This window comes from Pogoniulus pusillus, chromosome 6, assembly GCF_015220805.1.
Source record: "Pogoniulus pusillus isolate bPogPus1 chromosome 6, bPogPus1.pri, whole genome shotgun sequence".
Lineage (NCBI taxonomy): Eukaryota > Metazoa > Chordata > Aves > Piciformes > Lybiidae > Pogoniulus > Pogoniulus pusillus.
The window spans coordinates 21,936,292-21,961,282 of record NC_087269.1 but is presented as its reverse complement, the minus strand read 5'-3'; the positions used below and the strand labels follow the sequence as shown (position 1 = coordinate 21,961,282).

The 24,991-nt window shown below is 41.6% G+C and overlaps 1 protein-coding gene across 1 annotated transcript; it reads right to left on the bottom strand.

The window, feature by feature from the left end:
- Positions 1-30: 30 nt before the first annotated feature.
- Positions 31-23,562, bottom strand: LOC135176147 (phosphoinositide 3-kinase adapter protein 1). Its single transcript, XM_064144848.1, has 15 exons — positions 23,418-23,562; positions 22,478-22,622; positions 20,438-20,580; positions 19,217-19,349; positions 18,280-18,476; positions 16,796-16,985; positions 10,139-10,234; positions 8,961-9,140; positions 8,099-8,161; positions 6,964-7,169; positions 5,390-5,462; positions 4,831-4,986; positions 2,436-2,506; positions 1,742-1,851; positions 31-702 (listed from the first exon to the last, which is right to left on the bottom strand). The coding sequence occupies exons 1-15, from the start codon at positions 23,490-23,492 to the stop codon at positions 648-650; spliced, it is 1,893 nt and encodes a 630-aa protein (XP_064000918.1). The 5' UTR covers positions 23,493-23,562; the 3' UTR covers positions 31-647.
- Positions 23,563-24,991: the final 1,429 nt, after the last annotated feature.

Genomic DNA, 24,991 nt, shown 5'->3' with positions numbered 1-24,991 from the left:
GAAGGAGAAAAGGAAAGGTGTTTTCAAGGCTGTATGCAAATTACATTTTTTAATAAAGGCAACTTATTCTACTATGGTTTAATGACACCCGGAAGGAGATTTTACAGCTTTGGAAAGGTCAGTATATCTGTACCCACAATGTTATACCAAACAGTAGCACATTCACTTGCTCCTGCTGTAATAGGCATTCTTCAAAGAAAGTCTTCAAACAACTTTACTTTCTTCACTTTTCCAAGCATGTTTTCCAGTCAAGCCCTCATAGGCTGCATCAAGGGGTTTAGTAACAATGCTTATCAGGATTTAGTCTCTAAAATATTATGTGTTCTTTCCCAGTCAAAGGGAAACATCACATTGGTGCAGAGTCATCAAGACATACATCAACATTCTCTTTCTCAACCAAGATACTTCTTGAAGTCTTAAAGCATTAAAAGCCTTCCAAGCAAAAAAAAAAAAAAAAAAAAAAAAAAAAGCCAAGAAGTGTCAGTGAAAATCATGGACTAAAAAAAAAATCACCAGAGCTTTATGGTGGAGGAAAAAGGAAGAAAACATTTGGCTCCTAGTTATAAATAATTTAAGACAACCCAAAAACATCTGTACAAACACACATGCAAAGAGAAAAATCTCATATTCCACAGATGTTGAGAGATTCAGCGACCTCTTGGGGGCACAGGTGGAGGGTAAAAGCCTTCACAGCTTACAGGCCTATAAAAAGACAAAGAACACAAATACATTTAAAAAACATAATAAAGAACAGGGTTCTGAAATAACATGTTGCATGCAATAACATCATATCTAAGAATACCCTAAAGGCAGTAGTCATAAAAGAAAAACAGGCTATCAGTGATTCAGCAACAGAGCAGATGCTGAGGCACAAGAGCCCTGTTCCTTTCCAACTTATTTCTTTTACTCTTCAGCTGCAGTAATTCTACTGTTACAGGAAAGAGATGCTATAATATGTGGCTGGAGTGAAACTTTGATAGTATAGTATCTTTCTCCCAAAAATCAGATGAAAAGCAATAGGAAGAAATCAAAATATTCAGAATGTTGGTCTGGTTTGAGTTTTTTTTCCCAAAGTAATTACAGAGAAATTCCTACCAGAACCAAGCCAACACACAGAACTTACTGCATCCACATATTAGTAATTACTATTTTAGCAGATGGAGAATTTTATTACCATCTGTACTTACATAAGCCTCTGGGACCTGGACTTCATAGGCTGGCACTGGTTGGACTAGAGGAACATCTACAAGTTTGTGGTAGTCTGATCAAATCAAGGCAAAACCCTTCAATACCTTTTAGAAAACAGTGCTGTTTGTTCTTTGAGGCCAATCAAACATCTGTTCTTCGGAGATGTCTCAAATTTGCAAAAAGAAAAAAGTCCAAGGGAATGTCAAAAGAGAGTTCCCTCTGCATTACACTTTATATGTTCCAGGAGGTACTCAGTCTCCTTCAGGCAGGATGCTACTCCACCTGGTCAGTCTCAGTGTGGCAAGCACTGTGTGCTTCAACAATGCTGCCAACAGCAGTGTGTGAACTGCAGCAGCAGTGTCGTTTTAGGCACCTTACCAAGTCAAAAACCAATTCCACCAAGTATTACAGATGAAGAACAAGATCATACAATTTCTAATAGCATGTATTTATGTAGTCTAGTGGATTCTGTTGTAAGACACATTTGCTTTCTGCCCAAGGCTTCTATATTTAATTACTGACAGCTTATGCTTGAGCTGCATTTTAGCTTTACCTGCTTGCACCTCGAGGAGGTACTCTGGGAGGCCTTTCTGGTAAAGGCAGCCTCTCTGCTTGGTGGGCTACTGGGCTGCGGCTTCTAGCTGTTTCTGAGATTTCATTGTCCTACAGAATGAAGAAAAGAGTTTACAGAGCAGCAGAATTTGGGCCTTGTTAAGATTCACAACAGAAGTGGCTACATTTTTCCATTTCTGCAATGCAGTGCCATCCTTGAGTAACTTTTCTTTTGCATGAATCACAGAATTAACCAGGTTGGAAAAGACCTCTAGGATCATGGAGTCCCACCTATCACCTAGCCTTTCTAATTAACTAAACCATGGCACTAAGTGCCTCATCCAGCCTCCTTTTAAACACCTCCAGAGATGGAAACTCCACCACCTCCCCAGGAAGCCCATTCCAATGGGCAATCACTCTTTCCATGAATAATTTCTTCCTAACATCCAGCCTAAGCCTGCCCTGGTGCAGTTTGAGACTGCGTCCTCTTGTTCTGTCACTGCATGCCTAGGAGAAGAGACCAACCCCCACCTGGCTACAACCTCCTTTCAGGTAGTTGTAGACAGCAATGAGGTCCCCCCTGAGCCTCCTCTTCTCCAGGCTGAACAACCCCAGCTCCCTCAGCCACTCCTCGTAGGGTTTGTGCCATGTACTTAAGAACAGCGGACTAGTATATATGAGCCATGAGAGCTTACCTCACTGTCCCCTTCCATCCCACTGCTGACACTCAAGATGCTCCGAGTGCTGGAGCGGTTACTTGCACTACCTGGAGTAAGCAAGAGAAAACAAACTGATTATTAAATCCTAGCGATTTAACCACAAATCACTAACTCAGGATTCCTCATGCTCACCTCTTACACACACCATTTAGTGCTTGTTTAGAGTAATCTATTTCCCCTATTATTTTTCACATATTGGGGATTCAAACAATGGCATTTTTCATACAACACAGACCAGAGGGCCAAATCATTCCAGCTTTACTTTCTAGCAAATTTCTGCCCTATCTAGGAGCAGGCTTTGGGTTAAATAATCTAACTGAAAGGATCCGGTGCTGCTATCAGCTGGCAAGTCAGGTAAACATTTTCACAAGTGTTACACACCTAACAGTTATATACATTTATATCAGTACCCATGTTGTTAACAACTGTGTGTAGGTAAAAAAGCTTTGAGCACTGTCACACTTGCTTGAGGAATAAATGTGACTGCTTGTGAAGCCGTTGCCCCAATAGCTTTTGCCATTCCCTCTCACAACAATTGTTACTCATGACAGGAATGTTTCATGCTCTATTTCAGAACCAAAAATGAAGAAGTCTGTTCTAGCAACCTTTAGCAACCGTTTATGCAAACTCATTCAACCTGTGTGGACTCACAGTGGGGAAAGCTTTTGCAACATCGTGCCATTCTGAAGGGGACAGCAACTCAGTAACATATTCTACACTGCCGTGGCTGGTTTCAGTCATAGATACACCATGTTCTATAGGGCTGTGCAATACTGGGACACTAAAGTTCAGAAACCTGTACACTGAAATGGAGGCTATGGAGGTTTTCTCGCAAGATGGAGCCCCTCCCTAGTCTGGGTGAGGTAACTCTTATCAGCTGGTGCAAACAACAACACTTGGGAGGTGGTGGAGTCGTCGTCCCTGGGGCAGTTCAAGGCAAGGTTGGATGTGGCACTTGGTGCCATGGTCTAGCCTTGGGCACTGTGGTAAAGGGTTGGACTTGATGATCTGTGAGGTCTCTTCCAACCTTGGTGATACTGTGATACTGTGATACTGTGATAATGTTAGAGTACATTCTCCAATTATGCCACAGGAATGAAAGCCCAGTTGCACACACTCTGGTGGCTCATTACACCTCCTCATATGCATGTTACTGGCTCACTTAGCTACCTCTGCTACCTAAATCTGGACATTCCTGTAAGGAGTCCTCACTGTGACTCGGTTTTCTTTTCAGAGCACGAAAATTATAATAATGGTTTCTGCAAGAATTGCTCAGTCTGCAGTAACATCAAGAATGCAGACATTTAATTTTCACAGATTAAACTTAATAAAACCCAAATATAATAGAAACATGCAGACAGTCCAAGTATTTCAAGAAGTCTCACAGTTACCAATGAGAAACGCTGTCTTTTACCTGCAGTGACCACAGAAATAACATGTAGTGACTGGTAACCATGCTCTTCAGACCAGAATAGCACCCTGCCTATTGAGTCACTGTGAGGGACCATCATTCTTCCTGAGAGAGCAGCTGCTGTCCTACTTGTAAAAACTGAAAACAGGTGATACACCTTCCTTGAAAAAAATCAAGGGAAGCTTTCACTCAGCTTTCAGATTCTCCTCCTGCAGAAATGAAGGCTCAAGATACCTAAACTATAAGAGTTAACCCTCATGGGGAGTGGTCTGAACCTGACCCCAGTTCCTCCTGACTCCTCCCTGCGGGTGAATCTGAAACCTGAGCTCAGGTGTAGTGGATAGCCCACTCCCCGACTTTCTGTCTAGGACCCCTATAAAAACACAGGAGCTTCCTGTTTCTCTTTCCCTTTCCTGCTGCTGCTCTTGTTTTACCACATGGCCATCCTTCCACATGGTGGACAAACCCTTTCTGATTCTACCTCCACCCATTGCTATCAATCTGGTTGTATACATATTTTTGTATCTTGTTTTCCTCTATATCTCTTTGTAACTCCCCTACCTTAAATACCTTTTATGTATTGTTAAAGCTTCTTTTTTCCTCTTAACTTCCAAATAGAAGCAAGACTATTTATTTGGGTATGCTGTTTTACCCTCTTCCTCTCTACATCAAATTCCTTTCTTTCCAAAGTGGGAGGTAGTGGGGAAGGCAGCCTATTATTGTATTGGTTCTATTAGCTATATTTTGAGTCTCTGAGAAACTTAAACTAGAACTGTATGTACAGTTGCTTTTACAGGTTTGAGAGCAGCCAGCCTAAGGCATGCAGGACTTCAGGTGGCTGTGTCAGTTATGAGATTTGGGAACACAGGTCCTGTCCCCTGAGCTGACTCTAGAGTCAGGCTGGAGAAGTGTTTTCCCCCAGGTTTGCTGTAGAGAGAGTGACACTCAGAATTTCCTTACTTGTTGTGCTGGATGTGCTTTCTGTTTTCCAGTCTCCTCGCTTTAACTCCTTTTTTGGTGGGAAAATGTTTTTCCTAGGGGTGTATTCATATATTCCACATTCTGGTTTCCCCAAAGTATTATGCAAATGTCGAATGGGTACTGTAATTTCCAAATCTGCAAAGGAAAATAAACCACTCACATTACACAGTAGCACAGTATCATCAGGGTTGGAAGAGACCTCACAGATCATCAAGTCCAACCCTTTACCACAGAGCTCAAGGCTAGACCATGGAGACAGCTTTGTACCTGGGAATAAAGTTAAACAGAATCACTTAAGTGCAATCATAACTGTACACGAATAAATGAAGATTCACTCCACAGATGTGGGCATTCTTTCTTCAGTCTGGGAAGCTGAGGACTAAAGAAACCTCCCTGTTATTTAGCCAACAGGTACATGGATGTCAATGTTAAAGCCATCATATAACTGCAATACACACAGAGAGATTTCTGCCTGAAAAGTCCATTAATGTTGTTAGCTGCTCCATTACCAGAGAATATTGGAATCAGAGACCATTACCTGCACTTTTGTCCTTTTTTTGCTTCTCCATTTGCCTCCTGGTTATGCTGTCTCGTAGCCGTTTCAGGTTTTCCTAGAAACAACACAAGATATACTTTTCAGGGCTTTGGATAAAAGGGGACAAACAGCTGACAACAGCAATATTATATTTCAGATAATTCTGCAATCAAGCTGTAACAAAGCCTGATGGCCTTGCTGAAGTCCAAACCAGGTTTTAATGTATTCCCTTCTGAAATTCATGTGTGCCTTTTAGATACCAAGTTTTTTACAGATGCTGATTGTGTATGTTAGGGTCAGGTTCACAGACTCACTGGTAGTTGCAGAGAAGCTGTACATTTGGTTTATAACTCCCACTATTTTCTGTTTCCACTATGGCACTGGCACATACACAAGACCCATGATCAAGTAACTGCACAGTCCTTTCTGTACTAATGAACAGACAATTCTAACTGAAGAGACAGAGATAGCTGACAGAACAAGAGGACACAACCTCAAGCTGTGCCAGGTCAGGCTGGATGTTAGGAAGAAGTTCTTCACAGAAGGTGTGATTGGCCATTGGAATGGGCTGCCTTCAGAAGTGGTGGAGTCACCATCCTTGGAGGCATTTAAAAAGAGATGGGATGAGGTGCTTAGTGACATGGTTTAGTTAATTACAAGGTGTTAGGTGATGGGTTGGACTCGAAGATCTTGAAGGTGATCCCAGAATTCGAGAGACAGTTCAGAAAGAATTCAGGTTGTCCCCACTGAAGCAAGAAGGGACATCTAAGAATGTAACTGGGACAAAGTCTCTTCACCATTATATGGCAGCATACTGCACCTTACTAGTAAGGAAAGGTGGGGAAAGAAAAAAAAGCCACAACTTTTTCATCAAGGAAATACGTGCATATGTAAGAAGAAGAAGCCCCTGAACAGGTGGAAAAGCAGACAGAGCAACTGCTGTACCATGAGGCAAGATCTAGAGCAGCAACTTTGAAAGCTGCTCATGGAATGGGGTGTAGAACATGCCACTTCACCTCTGCTTCAGAGATCTACTGAAGCAACACTGCATCCTTCACCCACAGAAGACTGGAATCCTCTTTTTATGGGACTGTTGCTAGACCTTGTCCAGCTGCAAAGAACAGGTAGCTCGGGAGCCATCAAACATGCAGAGAGGGATCTGACCATCTACAAGATACCACTTTAAAGCCATTACACAGCCTGGGAACTGAGTCTTCATTGATCTGAAGAGATGAGAACTGACAAGCTAAATGCTCATCACACAAGTCCCCTACCAGCATGCAGGTGCTAGGTGACCTCTGGAAAGGCAATTCAGTCAACGGGATTTGGCACAATTTTTAGTGTACAATAAAAACCAACAACACTACTGCAAGACAAATGACACATCTGCAGAACAGCTACCTGCTTCCTGCATGGGAATAGTCCCTCTGTATCAGGAGAGAGCTCTGCTAACTGGGGCACTGTGTTAGCAGTCTTTCTGCTACAACCAGGAAACAAACACACCTACACTGAATAGCTTGTGATATATACATAAAGAAACAACTCTTGTTTCTTAAAGCAGTGGAATAAGCCTGTACCTGCTGGAACCGGAATGATTCTGATCTCTTTTTCTGATTCAGCTGCCACTCCTTAAAATGCAGCACAGCTTCATCAACGGTGAGCATGCCCATTTTCACCTGCTCTTGTAATGTAATCAGCTGTCGTTGACCCGGGGTTTTCATTCCAGCAAATGGATCATATATGCTTGATTGAGATAGGTCCCTTACAGGCCTGACTATTGTCTCTGAAGAGAAAACACAAAAAACACTTTTAAATTTGTGGCATCTGCTCTCCTCACTGAATACAAAGAAACTCAAGCACTCCAGAGGTCAATAAATCAGTATTACAGACTGAATGTTTCCCTAACCAGAAGGGCAATTTGTCCTTATGCGACACTGTTATTTGTCAGGGCTAAGTGCCCTACTGAGAGGTAGCCTTGCACACAAATATGTCCCAGGAATAATCTCTGTTCATAAAAATATAATTTAAGTGAGCAGCCAAACTGTACTCTTCAAAGTGCTCTGTTTCCTTACTGCAAATATTTCTCTCTTCAGCAGTCTACAAAACAGCTCTCACTTTGGCAGTGATGAAGATAGACTCTTTGTATGTAATCTCTGCTGTGTAACTCCAGAAAGAGCAAGATGAAAACCTGTCCTACTGATGCTGGTTCTTACAACTCATTTGCATCATAAAGAGGAGTTACCAACACATGAGAGAAAAGTTCAGACATGGTTCCTGGCACTGTCATAATGCACAAGAGTGATAGAATAAGGGCACAGTTTTGGAAGTGCAGAGATCAATGTCAAGCAGTTCGTTAAAGGTTAAAAACTGTGAAATAATGATCAGTGGCTCTATCTAGAAGATCAAAGGTGGGACACTGACTCCATGAAGTAATATGGGTCATAAAAAAAAGAAACAAACTTCAGATATCATGATGATTCTGACTGAGGATAAACTCCATGACAGGGAATATCTACAGTACGTGATAAAAGGGTAACCCCTCACACTCTGCAGTTATAAACGGTTTCCAGTGTCATGTAATGTCAGAAAGGCTGAGCTGTTCATACAGGGCTATTATCCCCAGAGCCTTGTAAAACAAACTATTCTTCACGTTCCATGCAAATGAAGCTACTTCGACGACCAGAAAGTTTTCAGAGTGAACTTCTGACTCACCTTTCTTAACTCTTGCTCTAGGGATGTAGAGATTCTCAGGTCTTTGAGCTTTCTGTGCAAAAACTAAAACAAATACACTTTATATACCAAAATGCATCTCACAAAGACAAAAATAGCAAGGCTGAGTACGGGAGGCATACACAATTCTGCACTGCATTACAGCTTCTGTAACCCTATTAAATCCACACAAGCAAGCAAGGTAAGGAATTGCACAGCAGAACTCTCTTACTGACCTCAAAGAATTTAGCCCAGCCACCACTAAGAGAAATCTGCCTATGTGTTCCCCACAGTTCTGATGTGAGGGGAAGGAAGAGTCATTGAAACTACTCTCCCACATGTTACTGTAATTCCTGTTAAAAATATGTGAAACATGACCAAGATTTCCAAAGCTGCCCAGCAAACTGAGGTGTTACTTTCTTAAATTTCAATTAAACCCCACCTCAGAGGGAGGTAGTGAGGTGTAGAATCACATCCTGTACAAATGCTACTGAAGCAATGCTGCTGTTACAGAGCACCAATGTTTCTATTTGTTAGTTCGATTGTGCCCTTACAAAATCAGGATTTTTCCTATCTAGTTGGATACATTTAAACCATCTGGGGGTAGTCAGTTGTCCTGCAGCTTTCACTAAGAACAAGCTCAGGCCAAGACTCTGGGATACACATCCCAGTGTTTTGAGAGTAGGCAGAAGATTAAAAATAGAATTCAAATTGGATCCCAAAGGTAATCCATCTCCAGAGACAAAATAAACCAGGGAACTCAAAAATGTGTACATTTTCTTGGTCTTTATTCAGCAATTGAAGTCTGTGTCAAGGCCATTCTACAGCTGACTATTCTACAGTCAGGTCTTGGTACCCAACTCACTTTTGGAGATGTACAGCTCATTATCTGGCTGTGGAGAGCTGGATTCTGGTCTTGGAACAGGAACTGGAGGTCGGCTAGCCACTTCCGGTGGCGAAGTATCTTGTTCCACTGAGTAGTATACATCTTCACTGGACTGCTGGTAAACTCCTTCCTCTGAATTTGGCACATCCACACTACTGCCTACAACAGAGTAGAGTACATAAAAGAAAAAACAATCTGGCCACTTCACTGAACAATGGATCCCTCCAGATGCACTAGGTACCACATTCTTACCAAGCTATTCATTTCAAAGGCAAAACTATTCAGTTTTGCAGTGAGTTCAAGTGTCTTCAAGACAGAACTTTATCAAGTCATCAACATCTAGTAGCCTGTAAGTGTTTGCCACTAAGGCTGTACCATCTGTTTTGGTGAAGAAACCACAGTGGAAAATCTGTCTTTAAGAACTCCAACATTTTTGTTCCAATAATTCCAGCTAATTAGCATATTATAATAGCTAATAAATCAAACAGAGCACTGGTTTCCAAAAGCTACTTGTGGTTGTCTACAAAGTATTACAGAGAAATATTCCATTGCCTGAAATGAACAATGGCCATCAGCTGACAGTATATTTGATCTCAGAATAATGTGTCTCATGGTGGGAGCTAAGGTCTGGCTTTGGTCAGAGAAGGCAGAAGGAGCACTTAAGAGGCAGAGTGTAGACCCGGTTTCAGAGCCAGCAGCTCTTTTCCTCTTCCCAGACTGCTGTTTTAAATGTGTGGATTCTTGAATAAAGCATCTATGCTAAAATTCATCACCAACTTGTACTGCCCTACTTGTTATTCAGCCTCTGTCCACGGGAAGAGCATGCACCCACATCAGGACACCAGAATTAATCCCCATTACTGAGATAAGGACAAAAGACAGCCATTCCTGAATAGATAATAGCTGTGTTCTTGCACTTACTGGTATGCAGGGGATGGCACTAGAAATCACTCTTTTTCTTTAAAAAACTAACTGCATTTGTGAAATCACCTCACAAGCTGCTTTTTCTGTGGTGCCTCATTTGTACCCACTAAGGCAAAACTGTCCATGCCAAACTGTGGGGACTATCAGCTGTCCTTATCAAGATCAATGACAAATCTCAAGTTCCATTTAATTACTTTATGCTGCTGCCTTCCCTCTCTCCAAACAGGTCTCACCTTCCAAAAACTTGCGGAGCATTGAGTCTTTCATAGTTTGAGAAACTTCATCTCTGGCAACTGGACTGTCTGGTTTGAACTGAAGCATCTCTACATCTGAAAAAAAACAACCAAAAGCAAAAAACAGAAAAGTGATCTTGTTCCTTATGTCCTTACACATGTGAAGCAGTGTAATATTATAAAATTACACAGTTCTGAATGATTATTTGGTTTATGGTGAAAATCAAAGAGCATGCCAGGCAACTGACATTTGCCTCAAAAAAGGCTCCTAAGTTGGTGTGTTCAGTCCACTCTGCACCAATCTTTGGCAGCTGCCTGATGCATAGGCTTGCAAAGTTCTGACAAGTCTCCAAGCAGGCACTGAGGATTAACTATTATTGAGACTGTCTTGGCTATGTGAAGGTTTTGGCCTCTGCAACCTGCTCCTGAGGCCACAGTGGAAACTCTGTGACTTGGCAAAACAGACATCAAAGGCAATTTGCCCATGACACAGAAGATAATATTTGATTTGTTTATTGGCTAAAAGTCAAAACAGCTGGCTCAGTTAATTAGTTGGACTGAAAGGTGTTCAGAGGTTGAAATTCTAATTTAGTATTGAGAAAGGAGGGACAGCAAACAATAGGATACTTTGTTAAATCAGTGTTTTGACATGAAAAAAATCCCATTTTATAAAAAGGGTCAAGCTCCTTGTACCCCTAAAACTAATCCTATATCTAAAATAAAATGTTAGGTAACCATGCTCCTAATAATATTAAGAACAAGAACGATATAAATGAATTGTTGAGCCTTACTGATATGAACAAATTGTTGGAGGCATACTGTAAAACAGCTGTAACTATGTAAACTGGATGGTTTGGGTTACCTGACAGAATATGAACTATTTCCCTGTAAATGTATTTTTAGTATTTGCTGACCTTTCTTATTTTGTTCCTGCAAACTTGAAAAGATTATGAGACAGGGGTAAGAATACACTTCCAACATTTTGCTTTGCTGGAATGACACAGGATTATTTAAACAATAATTATCAAAGACACACTGACAGTCACATGAATGCACCCCATCTAGCTGTAACCTCACAGGAGTACCTCCAGCATAGCCACAGCAATACTACATGCTGCAGATCAACCACACCAACAACATCTCAAGAGCTCTGTAGCTCATGCCAAGTTCTGTGCTGCTGGAGCTAATCTGCTCATCATCAACCTAATATAAAGTTCACTGAAATATTGCTGCACTACATGGAAGCACAGATTTGACATTTGAGCATCTTAAGGAATCAGCATTACAAAATTGCATATTTCTGTAGAGCAGTTTTTCTACTTTGCAGCCACTTCGATTATTTTTAACATAGCTTTTAGGAATGAACCTGTAGCAAAAGCCACTACTTCATGGATTTGGGAGCAGAACAGAGGGTGACAGGTGTGCAACATTCCTTTCACTCTCTGTGGAGGGAACAGTATCTTCTCAGTTTTGTCTATGCTCTGCAGGATTACTAAACCAGCAGTGCAAGAGGATACCGCAGGGTTTGCTTCCTATCACACAGTCAACATAGACAAATTGATTATGTAGAAGACATGATTGTGACCTCATTGCCCTCATGCAAATGAGTCTATCTCGCATACAGATGAGACTAACATCTCACACATACCAAAATTGAAAATAGCATCTTGTCTTAGTTAACAACAGCTTTTGTTCTCGCTTCCTGCAAAAGCAGGCTAGTGGGACAGAAGTGACAAGAAGGTGGCACACACAAACTTTGGGTATCACAGGAAAGACCCCCAGATTTTCCTGAGGCTATTAGGGACAGTTGGTCTGAAGGGATAGCAGGAAGAGGGTTAAGTAGTTCCTAGATATCAGAAGTTAGTAACTGAAGTATAGTTATTCAAAGAATTTCTGTTTCAAGGTTTCTGAAGGGAGCTTAGCAACCTCCAAACAGACACACTTACAGAAGACGAGCTGTGACTGACAGACCCTTCACAACAGCTAAAATATTCACATGTGGCTACCACCTTTTACAGAGTACCAACACCCTTCCCCCTTTAAACATTTGCAAACACTAAATTGTAGATACTCCTTCACATGAAGCAAGCTATCTCTTTACAGAGACCAGTCCTTTACTGTGCAAGAAAAAAGCTTTAAATTGTTGGCATCAATCACAACTCAGAACTTTCCAAGGACTTGTATTTTTGTGCACAATTCTCAATTTGCTCAAGGTTGACAAAGGAGGCTGCCGTTTCTTGCATTAAAGTGTAAGTGTTCAAAATGTGGTTTCAAGAGAATGAAAATGGTGGAAGAGGGAGAGGATTTGCAAAAAGGTAGACTAAGGGCATCACAACTTTTATGTGAGCTAGCATCTGCTCTTTAGCAGCTGAAGGTCTGCAAATTACAGAACAGTATGTTTAAGTCAGTTGAAACTCTCCAGGACAAAGGATTAAATCTCTGGCCAAAACCCTCATCTAGGATCTGAATGCCAACACATTCACAGATGGAAACAGTGCTAAGAGTTTGGACTTGCTTCCACCAGCTCTAGGCCACTGCCACTATCTGACCTCAAATAGAGGAAGCAGAACCTAACTTCTTACCCAAGGAAAACAGCATAACAATACACACGCTGCAGGCAGTTTGGTTCTTCACAAAAAAACAGACAGCTTTTCAGCACTTCCAAGAGCCCTTGCTCTCAGAGCCTCTCCTGCATACAACTCCAACCTACTCAAAAAAATGCTTGGCAAGAATTGGCAAGACATGCTGGTGAAAGGAAAGCAGAAAAAACACAGCACTTTATCTGATGCTGTAGTTGATGCTACCAGGCTGATATGACAGAGATAACTCTCCATTTTCGGTATTCAGCTGCTGTTTGTTAGAGCGTGTGGTACTCAGTTAAATGACATTGACCTGCAACCTGCACCAACCTGGAGCATATTCTGAAAGATTACTTTTGACTTTATTGGTATTTGAAAAGTGTAATAAGAGGGAATTGCTCTTCTGAAGTGGGAACAAACAGATAGATAATAAGAAATCAAATAAGGCAATTCAATCTCATTATTGAACAACAGCAAACAAGGTAACAGCAGTATTTAGTAAGTTGTCACTAATTTGGTTAAGAGTATTTTGTGATCTGTAGTGGGCATTAAGACCTACATGGCAAATGACACTCCTCTCCAGCAGAAGAGGTGGCAATGTTCTGTAGACAAAAAAAAACACTTCCCCCCCCCTTTTTTTTTTAATTCTATCATTTATATTAAAACTTAAAGGAATAACCAGCAACTGAACACAGGTGGGTTCAACTCCCATGTAGTTCAAGCAAAATTTCACTCTTGCACCATTTATGCATTTTCTCTGTAAATGTTTCTCCAGGAAAAAATGCAGAGATACAAAACCAGCACAAAAAAATGCATTGAAAAGTCAGAGGTGGGATGAAGAATCCAAGTACCAGAACACTCCAGTATTCAAGTATTTGCTACTTTTTCTGACACATTACAATGGCTCCAATCCAGTGTTTACCTTATTCTCAAAACAATTCCTGCCAGACAAATTGACCCTGTAGTACTTAAGCCTCCTTTGATCAGTCTCTGCAAGACTGGTGGAAGTGTATCTTGATCACAATAAATAGGCATGCCACCACAGTATTGCTGCACTTAAAATAGCCAAGGTATTGTCCTAGACACCACAGCCATAACTATTTACATAAGAGCTACTCTGACCTGCAGAAAAAATCTGCTTCTGCTGAGGTATTAAGTCAGCACAAAAGCTTTTATTTTTGACAGCAGTTCTAAACCAGTCAAAACTCTCACTGATTTCAGTGAGGGTTTGCCTGTGTCAAGCATTGCATCAGTTTCACCTTACTTGCTACAGTACAGGCAGATTTTAAACACTCTTCAGACAAGATGTAAATATTCTTCTGGCAAAGACCAAGACTACATAAGAAAAAACAGAGACTTTCTGTAAAAAGATTCCTGATTAGAAAGTAACAATACATTAGGAGAACTCCAGAAGCAGCAGGAAAAAAAGTTCCTTGCTGAGGTGTTTCAGACAAGCCATATACCACATCTCACCAATGAGGAAAACCTTGCAAACATAGATTCACTCAGCTCTGATTTTCAGTAAAGGAATCATAAGAGTCCACTTTAGGGACAGCTCAGTTTTTCACCATTCCAGTCCTACTGGCCCTGCGGAGCCTGCAGCAGCGTATTTGCATACTAGGAGAACTTTCTGATGCTGATCCCAGAGACCTCTGCCAACCTGCTGACATGGCTGTGCTTACAGAAGTTTCCCCTAAAGAACATATACACCTGCTGGGCCTTTGTTACTGAAGAGACTTAAGGAAAACAGCCTGACTTTGGCTTCAGATGCACAACGTTCCCCACCCCATAGCAACCTTTCCTAGCTCACCATTTCCATGCCTTTCAGCCAAGCAGCCTCTGTTTCATGTATTCATCTAAAACACCAGCCAAACTCCCTTCTGAGACCTGTGACAGCAGGAAACCTTGTGCATTTGAACCATTTAACTTAATATGGTTCACTGGACAGAAACAGGTAAGGGGACACAAGCAACTGAGACAGCAAACTGGGGGAGGTGGTTGTCATTACCAGGCAAGAAGAAAAGAGCACCTTAAAACAGTTATTTTTTCCACCAATAGTCTGCAGGTGTAGCAAAAGCTCTTCTTGAATCCTCATCTAAATCTGAACAAATATGAGAATATTTTCAGTCTAGTTCAAAATTGATTAATTACAGGGAGCTTGATTTGAATCTACAGAAGAAAAGAATATTCTTTGCATAGTTTCTGGGAGACCAGGACATCTCAGGAGTGAAAGATGACAAGTTTGGCTTAGTTGTTTTAAGTGTATTTTCTCCCCTCTTCACAGACGCAGTAAGTCAGCCCCATTTGGAGGTGCACTGACTTCAAGCAGCACTTCCAAACACCCAGAAGCAATCACTTCATTACTGTGAACAGCAGCAGCTTTGTTCCTTAGGAGTCAAACCTGTCTTACTGCTTATCTCCACTCAAAAGCAGAACAATCCTGGGTTTGATAGCAAAATATCCCCACAACAATCAAGCAAAACTTCACAGAGAAGAGTTTATGATTTTAGCCTGAGAACTGACAAAAGTCTTCTTGACTCTATAATTAAAGAAGAATTGTATTTTATAACATTGTTTAATATAAAAGAGAATAAAACCAGCCCAAGACAGACATAGTCTATAAGGAGAAGTGTTTTGTTAAGGAAGTTTTTCCCCTGAGCCAGCATACTTAAAACTGCAGAAACATTACAAGTCTGTATGCAGGTACTCAAGCTGTAATAAGCTACTTTCTCTGCTCATCATGGGAATCAGAAAATTTACAAGTGGGATGAAGCCAGACCAAAAGGGCAGGTAAGAAAGCAGAGCAAATTTACACTTGCTTAATACAGGTACTTAACTTGATGTTTGCAATCAGGTGATTCTGCCACTCTGCTCTGGCGAGAACTCACCTGGAGTGTACTATGCCCAGCTCTGGGGCCCCCAACACAAGAGAGACATGGAACTGCTGGAGCAGGTCCAAAAGAAGGCCACAAAGATGATCAGAGGGCTGGAGTACCTCTCCTATGAAGACAGGCTGAAAGAATTGGGGATGTTCAGTCTGGAGAAGGAAAGGCTCCGGGGAGACCTTATAGCTACATTTCAGTATCTGAAGAGCACCTAAAGGAAGGCTGGAGAAGGACTGTTTACAAGGGCTTGCAGCGATAGGTCAAGGGGCAATGCTTTTAAACTGGAGCATGGTAGATTTAGGTTGGGCATATGGAAGAAGTTCTTTACAATAAGAGTGGCAAAAGAGTGGAACAGGTTGCCCAGGGATGTGGTTGAGGCCCCATCCCTGGAGACATTTAAGAACAGACTTGATGTGGCCTTGGGCAGCCTGATCTAGTTGGAAGTGTCCCTGCACACTGCAGAGGAGTCAGACAAGACGACCTTTGAGGTCCCCTTCCAATCCAGTGCAATCTGTGAATATTATTAATGGAATTATGAGAGTTAAACATCTGCACAGCTATCAGAATTAGCAACAAATCAAGTAGAGAAGGGTAATGAGTTTTCAGCTACAGTCTTTTCAATAAATCTGTTTCTAGATGTTTATTTTGTTCTCAACACATCAAGGTAGAAGATCAGCTGTTTTTTTTGAGTTATTTAGTTGTCAATAAAATCACATCTTACATAGTGTTCTTCTCTAACAGTATCTGTAAGTCAGAGTGTCCCTGCTTCCCTGGATCTCACGAGGAACAAGCAGCACCTGGTAGAACAGTCAATATATTCCAAATGCTAATTCACTTGCTTAAGGTTCAGGGAGTCCTCAAAGCACTGAGGAAACAGCTCTTGATCTTGCACACTGGCAATCAAAGACAGGTTTAGAGCAATTTTATCAGCCCACCAACATCAAAACTAGAGCATGGTTTCCTTGTGGTGAGAACAGAAAAGCTACAACCGGCCCTGAACTCTGAAACTCAGCTGTGGCACTACTGCATATAAGAGACACAGATCAGTTTAGGCCTCTTCGAAAGGGGATCTGAGCAACCTGACCTATATGAAGATTTTGCTCCTCACTGCAGGAGGGTTGGACTAGATAATCTTTAGAGGTCTCTTCCAACCCAACTACCCTGCAATTCTGTGACTCCATGAATATACATACAAAGGTCTTCTGAGGCACCAGGGACAAATCCAGCCATGGATTCATAAAGTTCTTCATCAGAGCCAGGATTCAAGGAACACTTCATTAACAAATCAGTGGACAGATGAGCCATGGACTCATAAACAGACTCGTCCTCCTCGCCTTGCATCAGCTCTTCCTTAATGTGACTCTTCAGCATATCTGCAGTTTCCTGGAGAGGATGGCAAGCAAGAAAAAAAAAATGTTCAAGTCACATCTAAAGAATCTGAAGAATCAAAGCAAACAGAAGATATCTCACTCTTCAACACTGATGGAAAAAACCTTTTAAAAACAGACCATTCCCAAAGACTAAAGCTCCTCAAAGAAATTAAATTCCTCTACAGCTGTCTTTGTCCAGATTTCAATATCTATGTTGTAATAATAGGTGATAAAGGTGAAACAAGTTGATGCTGACACTTTGAATAGCTATTATAGCTTCTCTCTCCCTCAACTTCATGTCCTACCCAATGCCTGCAAACTTCTAGAACACAAGCAAAGCTCATTCTAAAAATATAAATAGCCTGTCAAGGCTATTTTGGGGTAAGCGTAGCTGAAGGGGGAAGCTTGTTACATGTGGAGTACTTGCAAGAAAGAAAAGTTTTAGCTTTGTTGTAGATTTAGTTTCAGTTTTTGGCTTTAGTAGCAGCACACAACACCCAGAATGAGACTGCACAGACCCTTTTCTGTGAGATTAACAGGAAACCTCACAGTAAGCATCTGTGACACAGGCAGCTTTCAATCCAGGGTACAGCAGAGTCCTTTCTCATATATTTGCAACATGGTAGAGGAGAGGATAGTGCTAGCTCTCATCAAACCCACACAAGGGAGTAAAACGTAAAGCTTCATCCCAGCATACTCCCCAGCTTCCAGCTATGTCACAAGCACAGCCATCTTAATGGGTTGCAGTACAAGAAGATACCTCCTCATGGGCATTCAATCTGCAGGGCACGCGTGTCAAAACTGTTTACACATGCTCCCTTCCACAGCCAAAACAGGTCAGCCACGTAGCTCATACAATGCTTTAGGGAGGTGCAGAGGAACTTTTGCCAGAGAAAATAAGGTGAGTAAAGGGGTTTACTGGCATTTTCAGAAGTAGTGCTTCTAGTTGCTACCTTGTGGTAGATGCACTGGTGCAAATCATTCACATGTCTTGGTAGTAAGCTGCTTGATGGTCAGTAAGTAGGATCTACTCTGCTGGCAGAGAGGAGGATATAGGAGGAGTGCAGTACCACAGTAAGAGATTGGAAGGGCTTCTCTAATTTTCCCTGATGCAAATATTTTAAATCACTTAATTTACTGTTTCTCCAGCCCTCCCCATCTCAGAACAGGGAATGACCTTTATTTAGCTGTAATTTCTAACCCTAAACTAATGTTTTTGCCAAGCAACAAAGGCCAAGACCAAGAATAACCCATGCCTCCAAAATAGGGCTGTGGGACAATGCAGAAGGACTGCTGCTTCCTCTTACCACATATTCATCAATGAATTGGCGGAGGTCCTTAAAGCCATGTTTTTCTGCTATGGTGTTTGGATAGTGGCCATATTTGTTGGCTACACTGTAGGCCTGCAGTGCTCCAGGACACGTAAGCAGCAAGGCAGTGAGGTTCTTCAGACCGTATCTTGCAGAAAAGTGAAGCAGTGTTGGCAGCTCCTCATCCCTCTGATCTGTGAGAACAGGAGGACATTAGAATGCAAGTTTCTCTCTAGCAGCAACATAACCAATAAATGAGAAGCAAAACTCTTAGTAAACATACAGATCAAAGGAGGTGTGAAACACCTGCATAGTATATGTATGGTTTCAAAATGGAGCTACTATGCACACATTAACCGAGGTATCTAACACATCTCCAGGCTTAAATCCTGTGGCACATAGTAGAAGCTGACACTGTAATAGCTCAATGTATGTAGGATCACAGGATTGCAAGGAGCTTGTAGATCATCATTCCAATAGGGCCCAGCTGCTGTAAGGCAATCACGTTGTAGTGTCACACCAATCCAACTGCCCATTGTGCACCTTAGAGCAGAATCATGGGGTTGGGGGAAAAGGACTGGGCTGGGGAGAAATGTCACATGGTACTGTGAGAACAAGAAGGGAGAAAACATGGCAGATATTTTGGAGAGCATCTTTTCATTCTGGTTGTGTTTGAAGCTGCTTACATAGCTGCATATGTCACAGTGCAACAAGTTAAGTCTGATGCACATAACAAAAAAGGGTCACGCAACCCAAATGGCAATCCCCCTTCTATAGGCATCATCAAAAAAATCAGGCTTGCTAGCCAAGATCCAAGATTTTTGAGGCAGTCCATGCAGGTACCACACACTGCAGCATTAAGGCACTTCAAGGTAAAACAACTGACACAGATGAAACTTAGAAAGAAAAAAAATTAAAATATCTTTCAACTTACTTGCTGTCATATCTTCTTCTTCCAGCTGGTTGATTCCAAACAAGTGTAAGCCACTGGCAGGAATGTTCTTCTTGAGTGACTCAGTCAGGAGTTTGTCAAGTGCTTCTATGCTGTATGGCACAATTTTAAAGGCCTAGAAATAAACCAAAAAATATTTCGTTTGGGGGAGCCTGGAGAGTCAGCTAAGGTGAAATTTATCAGTTGCTTTTTTACTTAGTAACAATAAGAAAACAGTAGGCACAAACATTGAAGGCAGCAATGTTTAGGTAAAGCAAACAACTTGAATAACTTCCTGGTCCAAAAATAGAGTATCATTAACTTGAGCAAATGAGATCTGTACATTCCACAATAAGACAGAATTAGGAAGTCAATCTTGTAACTGGAAGCACAGAAAACTGTTCTTTTCCAATTTCCTTGACAGACATAATCTTATTTTTGAAACTGTTCCTGCTCTATATGTGAAACAGTTCATCTTGAGCTGCTCTGGTGTACAGTCTGAGTTCAGCTTTTGGACAAGTTCTTAGCCAAAGACTGAGAAGTATGCCTATTCTCCAGGCAGAGGCATAGCCCACTACCAACTGCTCCCCAACTTTGAACTAAAAAGAGAAACAAAGACAGACTCTCCTGCACCGGGTATGCTAGTGACTAACACCACCACTCTGTAGGCTTCTGCTGCATTGTTGATCAAGGACAAGGGAGGCAGCAAATACAACCAAGAACTTGCTTGTTCAAGTTTTACCCCTCTAATAGGGTTCAAGTACCCTATCTGTATAAAATATAAGAAGTGAGGAGTGGCTTTAAAGAAATAAGTGCTAAGAATAAACAAACCATTTTATGTTACTCTACCTCACTGAGGTACTATGAATCATTGCTATCTTTTCCTATCTTTTCCAGGAACTCTTATGTACAAATTTCCAAACAATGTGTTTCTTTATAGTGCATTTTAATAGATCAAGTTCCATCATCCCAATCTTTTCAAGTCACCAAGATCTTAATCTGCTGGTTGACTGATTTTTAATACTTTTTTGTTGTTGTTAATTGGATAACTTGGATCACCTTAGCCAGCTATTTGCTTCAGAGACAGGATATTAAGGTTATGTGAAAATCCCTAAACAACTTCGCATTTATTCTTTTCAAAAGACCACTTCATGGAACATTTATGTCAACTTGTCTGGCCTCTGCAAGAGCTGTTTTCCAAAGTATCTGTTTGCTAGCCATTACCTGGCACATGAACTGTACTGGGTTGGCTGCATTGGCCAACAGGCTGCTGATTTCCTCCATGTCGGTATGATAGGTGACACTTGCTTCTCCTACCATCAAGTCCCCTGAATATATCTTCAGAGGCACTATCCCAGACGTTAAATCTTTGAAAAGAAAGAGAAGAAACTGCAATAAAGAACAAGCAATAGAATAAGTCTGCACGAAATACCTGGAGGATAGGAGGAGTCTGAAAATACTGCCAGCAAGATATCAAAACACTTTTTGTCTTATTGAATTCATGGAGAAAAAAATAAAGAGGATGTTGGTCTGAATAATAGGTAGGAAAGTGTTTTGGAACTACCCTCTTCATAGCTGTATCAATGCATATCACCTGCGACCTGCTAGGCATTCTGCTGACAGGCTGAGAGAGCTGGAGTTGTTCAGCCTTAAGAAGAGCAGGCTCCAGGGAGATCTAATAGTGGCCCTCCAGTACCGGAAGGGGGCCTATAGGAAAGCTGGGGAGGGATTACTTATGAAGGCATAGCAGTAGATTCAGGGGCAATGGTTTTAAACTAGAGAAGGGTAGATTTAGATTTAACATTAGGAAGAAGTTCTTTACTATGAGGGTAGTGGAACACTGGAACAGATTGGCCAGGGAGGTGGCGGAGGCCCCATACGTGGAGACATTCAACGTCAGGCTTGATGGGGCTCAGGAGCAACCTGATCTAGTTTGTGATGCCCCTGGTTAATGCAGGAGTGTTAGATTAAATGATCTCTGGAGGTCCCTTACAACCCAGTGCATTCTATGATTCTAACAATGGTGCAGACCACTAATGTTAACACTGTATCATCTCAAACTAAAAAGCCTTACATCTCTCTACTTCTAGCTTTCTCTAGAGAAGTTTCTAAAATGTGCCATAAAATATGAGCACCAAGGAAGAAGGGAAGGGAACCAGTAGAGAGTTTGCTACCCCCGTCAGCCTCACTAGTCTCTGAACAAAAATCAATTTAAAAGAATTCCAGTTTTGCAACTTTACAGCATTTATCTCCTACCCGCACCCTGGGAGCTTCTTGGTATATTGTCCAGTGTGCAATTTTTAAGTCTGAACTTTCTCTTTGAAACACAAATATTTTGAATCCCACTGAAATTAATCTTTCCCTTCTTGGCTAATAATAACTCAGTAAATTAGGAAATAATTACAGTCATGCACAAAAGGAACTAAAAATACTTTTCTCCTACTGCTAGAAATTGCAGAGCTTACACAGTTGTATACTCCATCAACATGAAGGTCATGTTTATAATTCAAAGTGCAAGGTAATATCCATATTCATCTTTAAATTATAAATCTTTATTTAAAGGAGATTAATTTGAACCTACTTTAAATCAATACACCTCACTGACTTTAAAGGAGTTCTTACAATGACTACTAGTCTGCACTCGCAGAGCTGGCACAAAAGTTTTCCAAGAGGATCAAAGCAGATTAAATAAAACCATGCTGGGAAAGTAATATCAATCTGCAAGGCTCCATAATCTTCCTCCTAAAGTTTAGTGAACCTAAAGTTTACAGGATCTATAGTTTTGTACCTATAAATATCTAGAGTGACAGAATATAGCTAAATTAAAGAGCAAGCCAAGATAGTTTTAGCTCTGATATAAGAGAGATCATCACAGACATTAAGCACATGCTGTTACAGTCACACAACTATTTATTGATCCTTAACTTCTTATATCCTGCTAATGCTAATGTAGTGATGGTTACGACAACAATTTCTAAGTGCTTTATAAGCTGAAGTCTGTTCTTAAAACGACAATTAAAGTGTTTCTACACTGCAACCCTGTCACTGCTGAGGGGAAAACAGAGACCCTAAGCTTCTGTCTAACTTAGCTCCTCATTACAGAACTATCACAGATGAGAATGTAAGTTCAAGATTTCATGGTCTCAGGTCTTCCTGTGTTACAGCCTTTACCCTTATCCCTCTGGCACTTTTCAGGACAGGCAGGTTGAGATAAAAAGGAAGCAATGAAGAAAGAACTGAGGGTAAAATCTCAACACATCTTACTCGGAGCCTTCACAGAGACAGTGTACTCATTCTCCATTTCAGCCAGCAAACGCACAGATGATGCATTCTCTGGAGAGAATTCAACTTCAGTTTTCACTTCACCATCTAGTTTGCATTTCATGATAATATAAACTGTTGTCTGCACCTAGGAGAAAAGGTATTACAACATGTAGTTTTAAAATAAAATAGTACACTGTGGTAAATTCCTTTTCCAAGGATTTTGTTGTTATTGCAACTAACACATAAATTATCCTCTGTCGTTTTCATGGTCCTGAATAGTTTTCAGGAGCATCTTCCAGTTGTGCAGTAAAAGTGCAAGTGACTTCTGTTACAGCCTGCACCAGCACAGATGCGTGCATTAAGCTGACAAAACTCCAGATCCATCAGCTAGATTTGTAAAATTTAGTTTCAACTCTATCAGTCTCTTCTGTCAAGCAGCACAACCCCACTGTACACAGAAACAAAAGAAGAAACAAACTTTTTCCATCTGAGGGGATGCTATACTAAAATGCTGCTTTTGAGACAGGAAGCCATGAATCAGGCTTTTCAGAATCAGTTGCAGGACATGCACCAGAATTGTCATATCAGATTGCATTGAAGATGTGGAGTTAATTGACAACCACAGTTAAGTGACAACGACTTTACTCCATTTGCCACTCCTAAATCTCATCAGAATGTGGTCTATGCCTCTCTCACAGAACACAAAAGCAGCTATGTTGAAGAGAATATCTCCCAGTGATGCCACAGTCTAGACAACACTGGGCACTGCACAGGAGACTGAGCTCGTGGAGACACTGAAGACAGGAGACTGAGTGGGAAGGTGACACGAAAGAAATTAGGGACCAATTTCCAGTCCTGTAAAACTGTTCATTATAGAGCAGCATAATGAACCACACCAGCCCACAGTAAAAATGCAACCCAAGGAGTGGACATACAGTACCCCACACCGTATGTGGTCAGGCTGCACCACCAGATGGTCCCCAGGGCTCTTGGATGATCCCTGTTCTTCATTCATGGCAAGACTGCAGGAGTAAACTGGGTTCTTCTCGTCTTCTGTTTCTGTATCAGTCACAGAGTCACAGCCTGAGTCTGAAACAAATCATACATGTTACATCATTCTTTTTTGCTGAAAATGCAAATCATACACATCCATCCTGAGAAACAGCCAGGAAGGTGGTGACATAGAACTTTCTATTCTTCTCAAACCAGTGCTCAGAAAAGGGGACCTGGTTAAAGAAAGGGAAACTACAGTGCTTCCTCTTTTTTTTCCCCTTAAAACAATTGCTGGGCAAATGTTCATGAAGACATAGAAGTGATGGAGTAGCACCAAACATGCTTACGAAACAAACAACACATCTTCTGGCAGAGTCCCTTCTCACGTTAAACAGGAAAATTAGCGTGTCAATGTCCTACATAAGCTGAAGTCTGAGTACACTGTAGGATGGGCAACAGCCTTTAATCTTCCTGTCCTAAAGTAAATGAAGAAAAATAGCTTTTCTTTCATTTAAGTAACATCCTTAGGTTTCTGGATCCTGCTTATGTTGCTCATCCCAACTCCCAAGTTCATTATTGTGTTGATAAAATACAGCATGAGGCAGTAGGTCTCGCTGCTCCTCAAGCAAGAACTATCAGCTCATATATATGCACAACAGTGATACTGAAATGTAGCAAGAGTCTTTATCACAGTATCACCAAGGTTGGAAGAGACTTCATAGATCATCAAGTCCAACCCTTTACCTCAGAGCTCAAGGCTAGACCATGGCACCAAGTGCCATGTCCAATCCTGCCTTGAACAGCTCCAGGGACGGCGACTCCACCACCTCCCCGGGCAGCCCATTCCAGTGTCCAATGACTCTCTCAGTGTAGAACTTTCTCCTCACCTCAAGCCTAAATTTCCCCTGTCGCAGCCTGAGGCTGTGTCCTCTCGTTCTGGTGCTGGCCACCTGAGAGAAGAGAGCAACCTCCTCCTGGCCACAACCACCCTTCAGGTAGTTGTAGACAGCAATAAGGTCACCCCTGAGCCTCCTCTTTTCCAGGCTAAACAATCCCAGCTCCCTCAGCCTCTCCTCGTAGGGCTGTGCTCAAGGTCTCTCACCAGCCTCGTCGCCCTTCTCTGGACATGCTCAAGCATCTCAATGTCCCTTTTAAACTGGGGGGCCCAGAACTGAACACAGTACTCAAGGTGTGGTGTAACCAGTGCAGAGTATAGGGGCAGAATGACCTCCTGCTCCTGCTGACCACACCATTCCTGATGCAGGCCAGGATGCCACTGGCTCTCTTGGCCACCTGGGCACACTGCTGGCTCATGTTCAGGCGGGTATCAATCAGTACCCCCAGATGCCTCTCTGTTTGGCTGCTCTCCAGCCATTCTGACCCCAGCCTGTAGCTCTGCTTGGGGTTGTTGTGGAAGAATAACACTACTCTACCCAAACAGACCCAAGAGTGGAGGTAAACACATATAAACCTACCATCAGTTGAGTACAAAATGCTCTCATTCCTGTTTCACAGTGATGG

Bases quoted from the DNA above. Each gene is read 5' to 3' on its own strand.
- LOC135176147 (XM_064144848.1), bottom strand. From the start codon at position 23,492: ATGAATGAAGAACAGGGATCATCCAAGAGCCCTGGGGACCATCTGGTG. The intron at 16,986-18,279 runs GTAAGAGGAAGC...CATCCTCTCCAG, and splicing joins AATTCATTGATGAATATGTG to GAAACTGCAGATATGCTGAA. The intron at 5,463-6,963 runs GTACAGGCTTAT...TGTTGTTTCTAG, and splicing joins AATCATTCCGGTTCCAGCAG to GAAAACCTGAAACGGCTACG.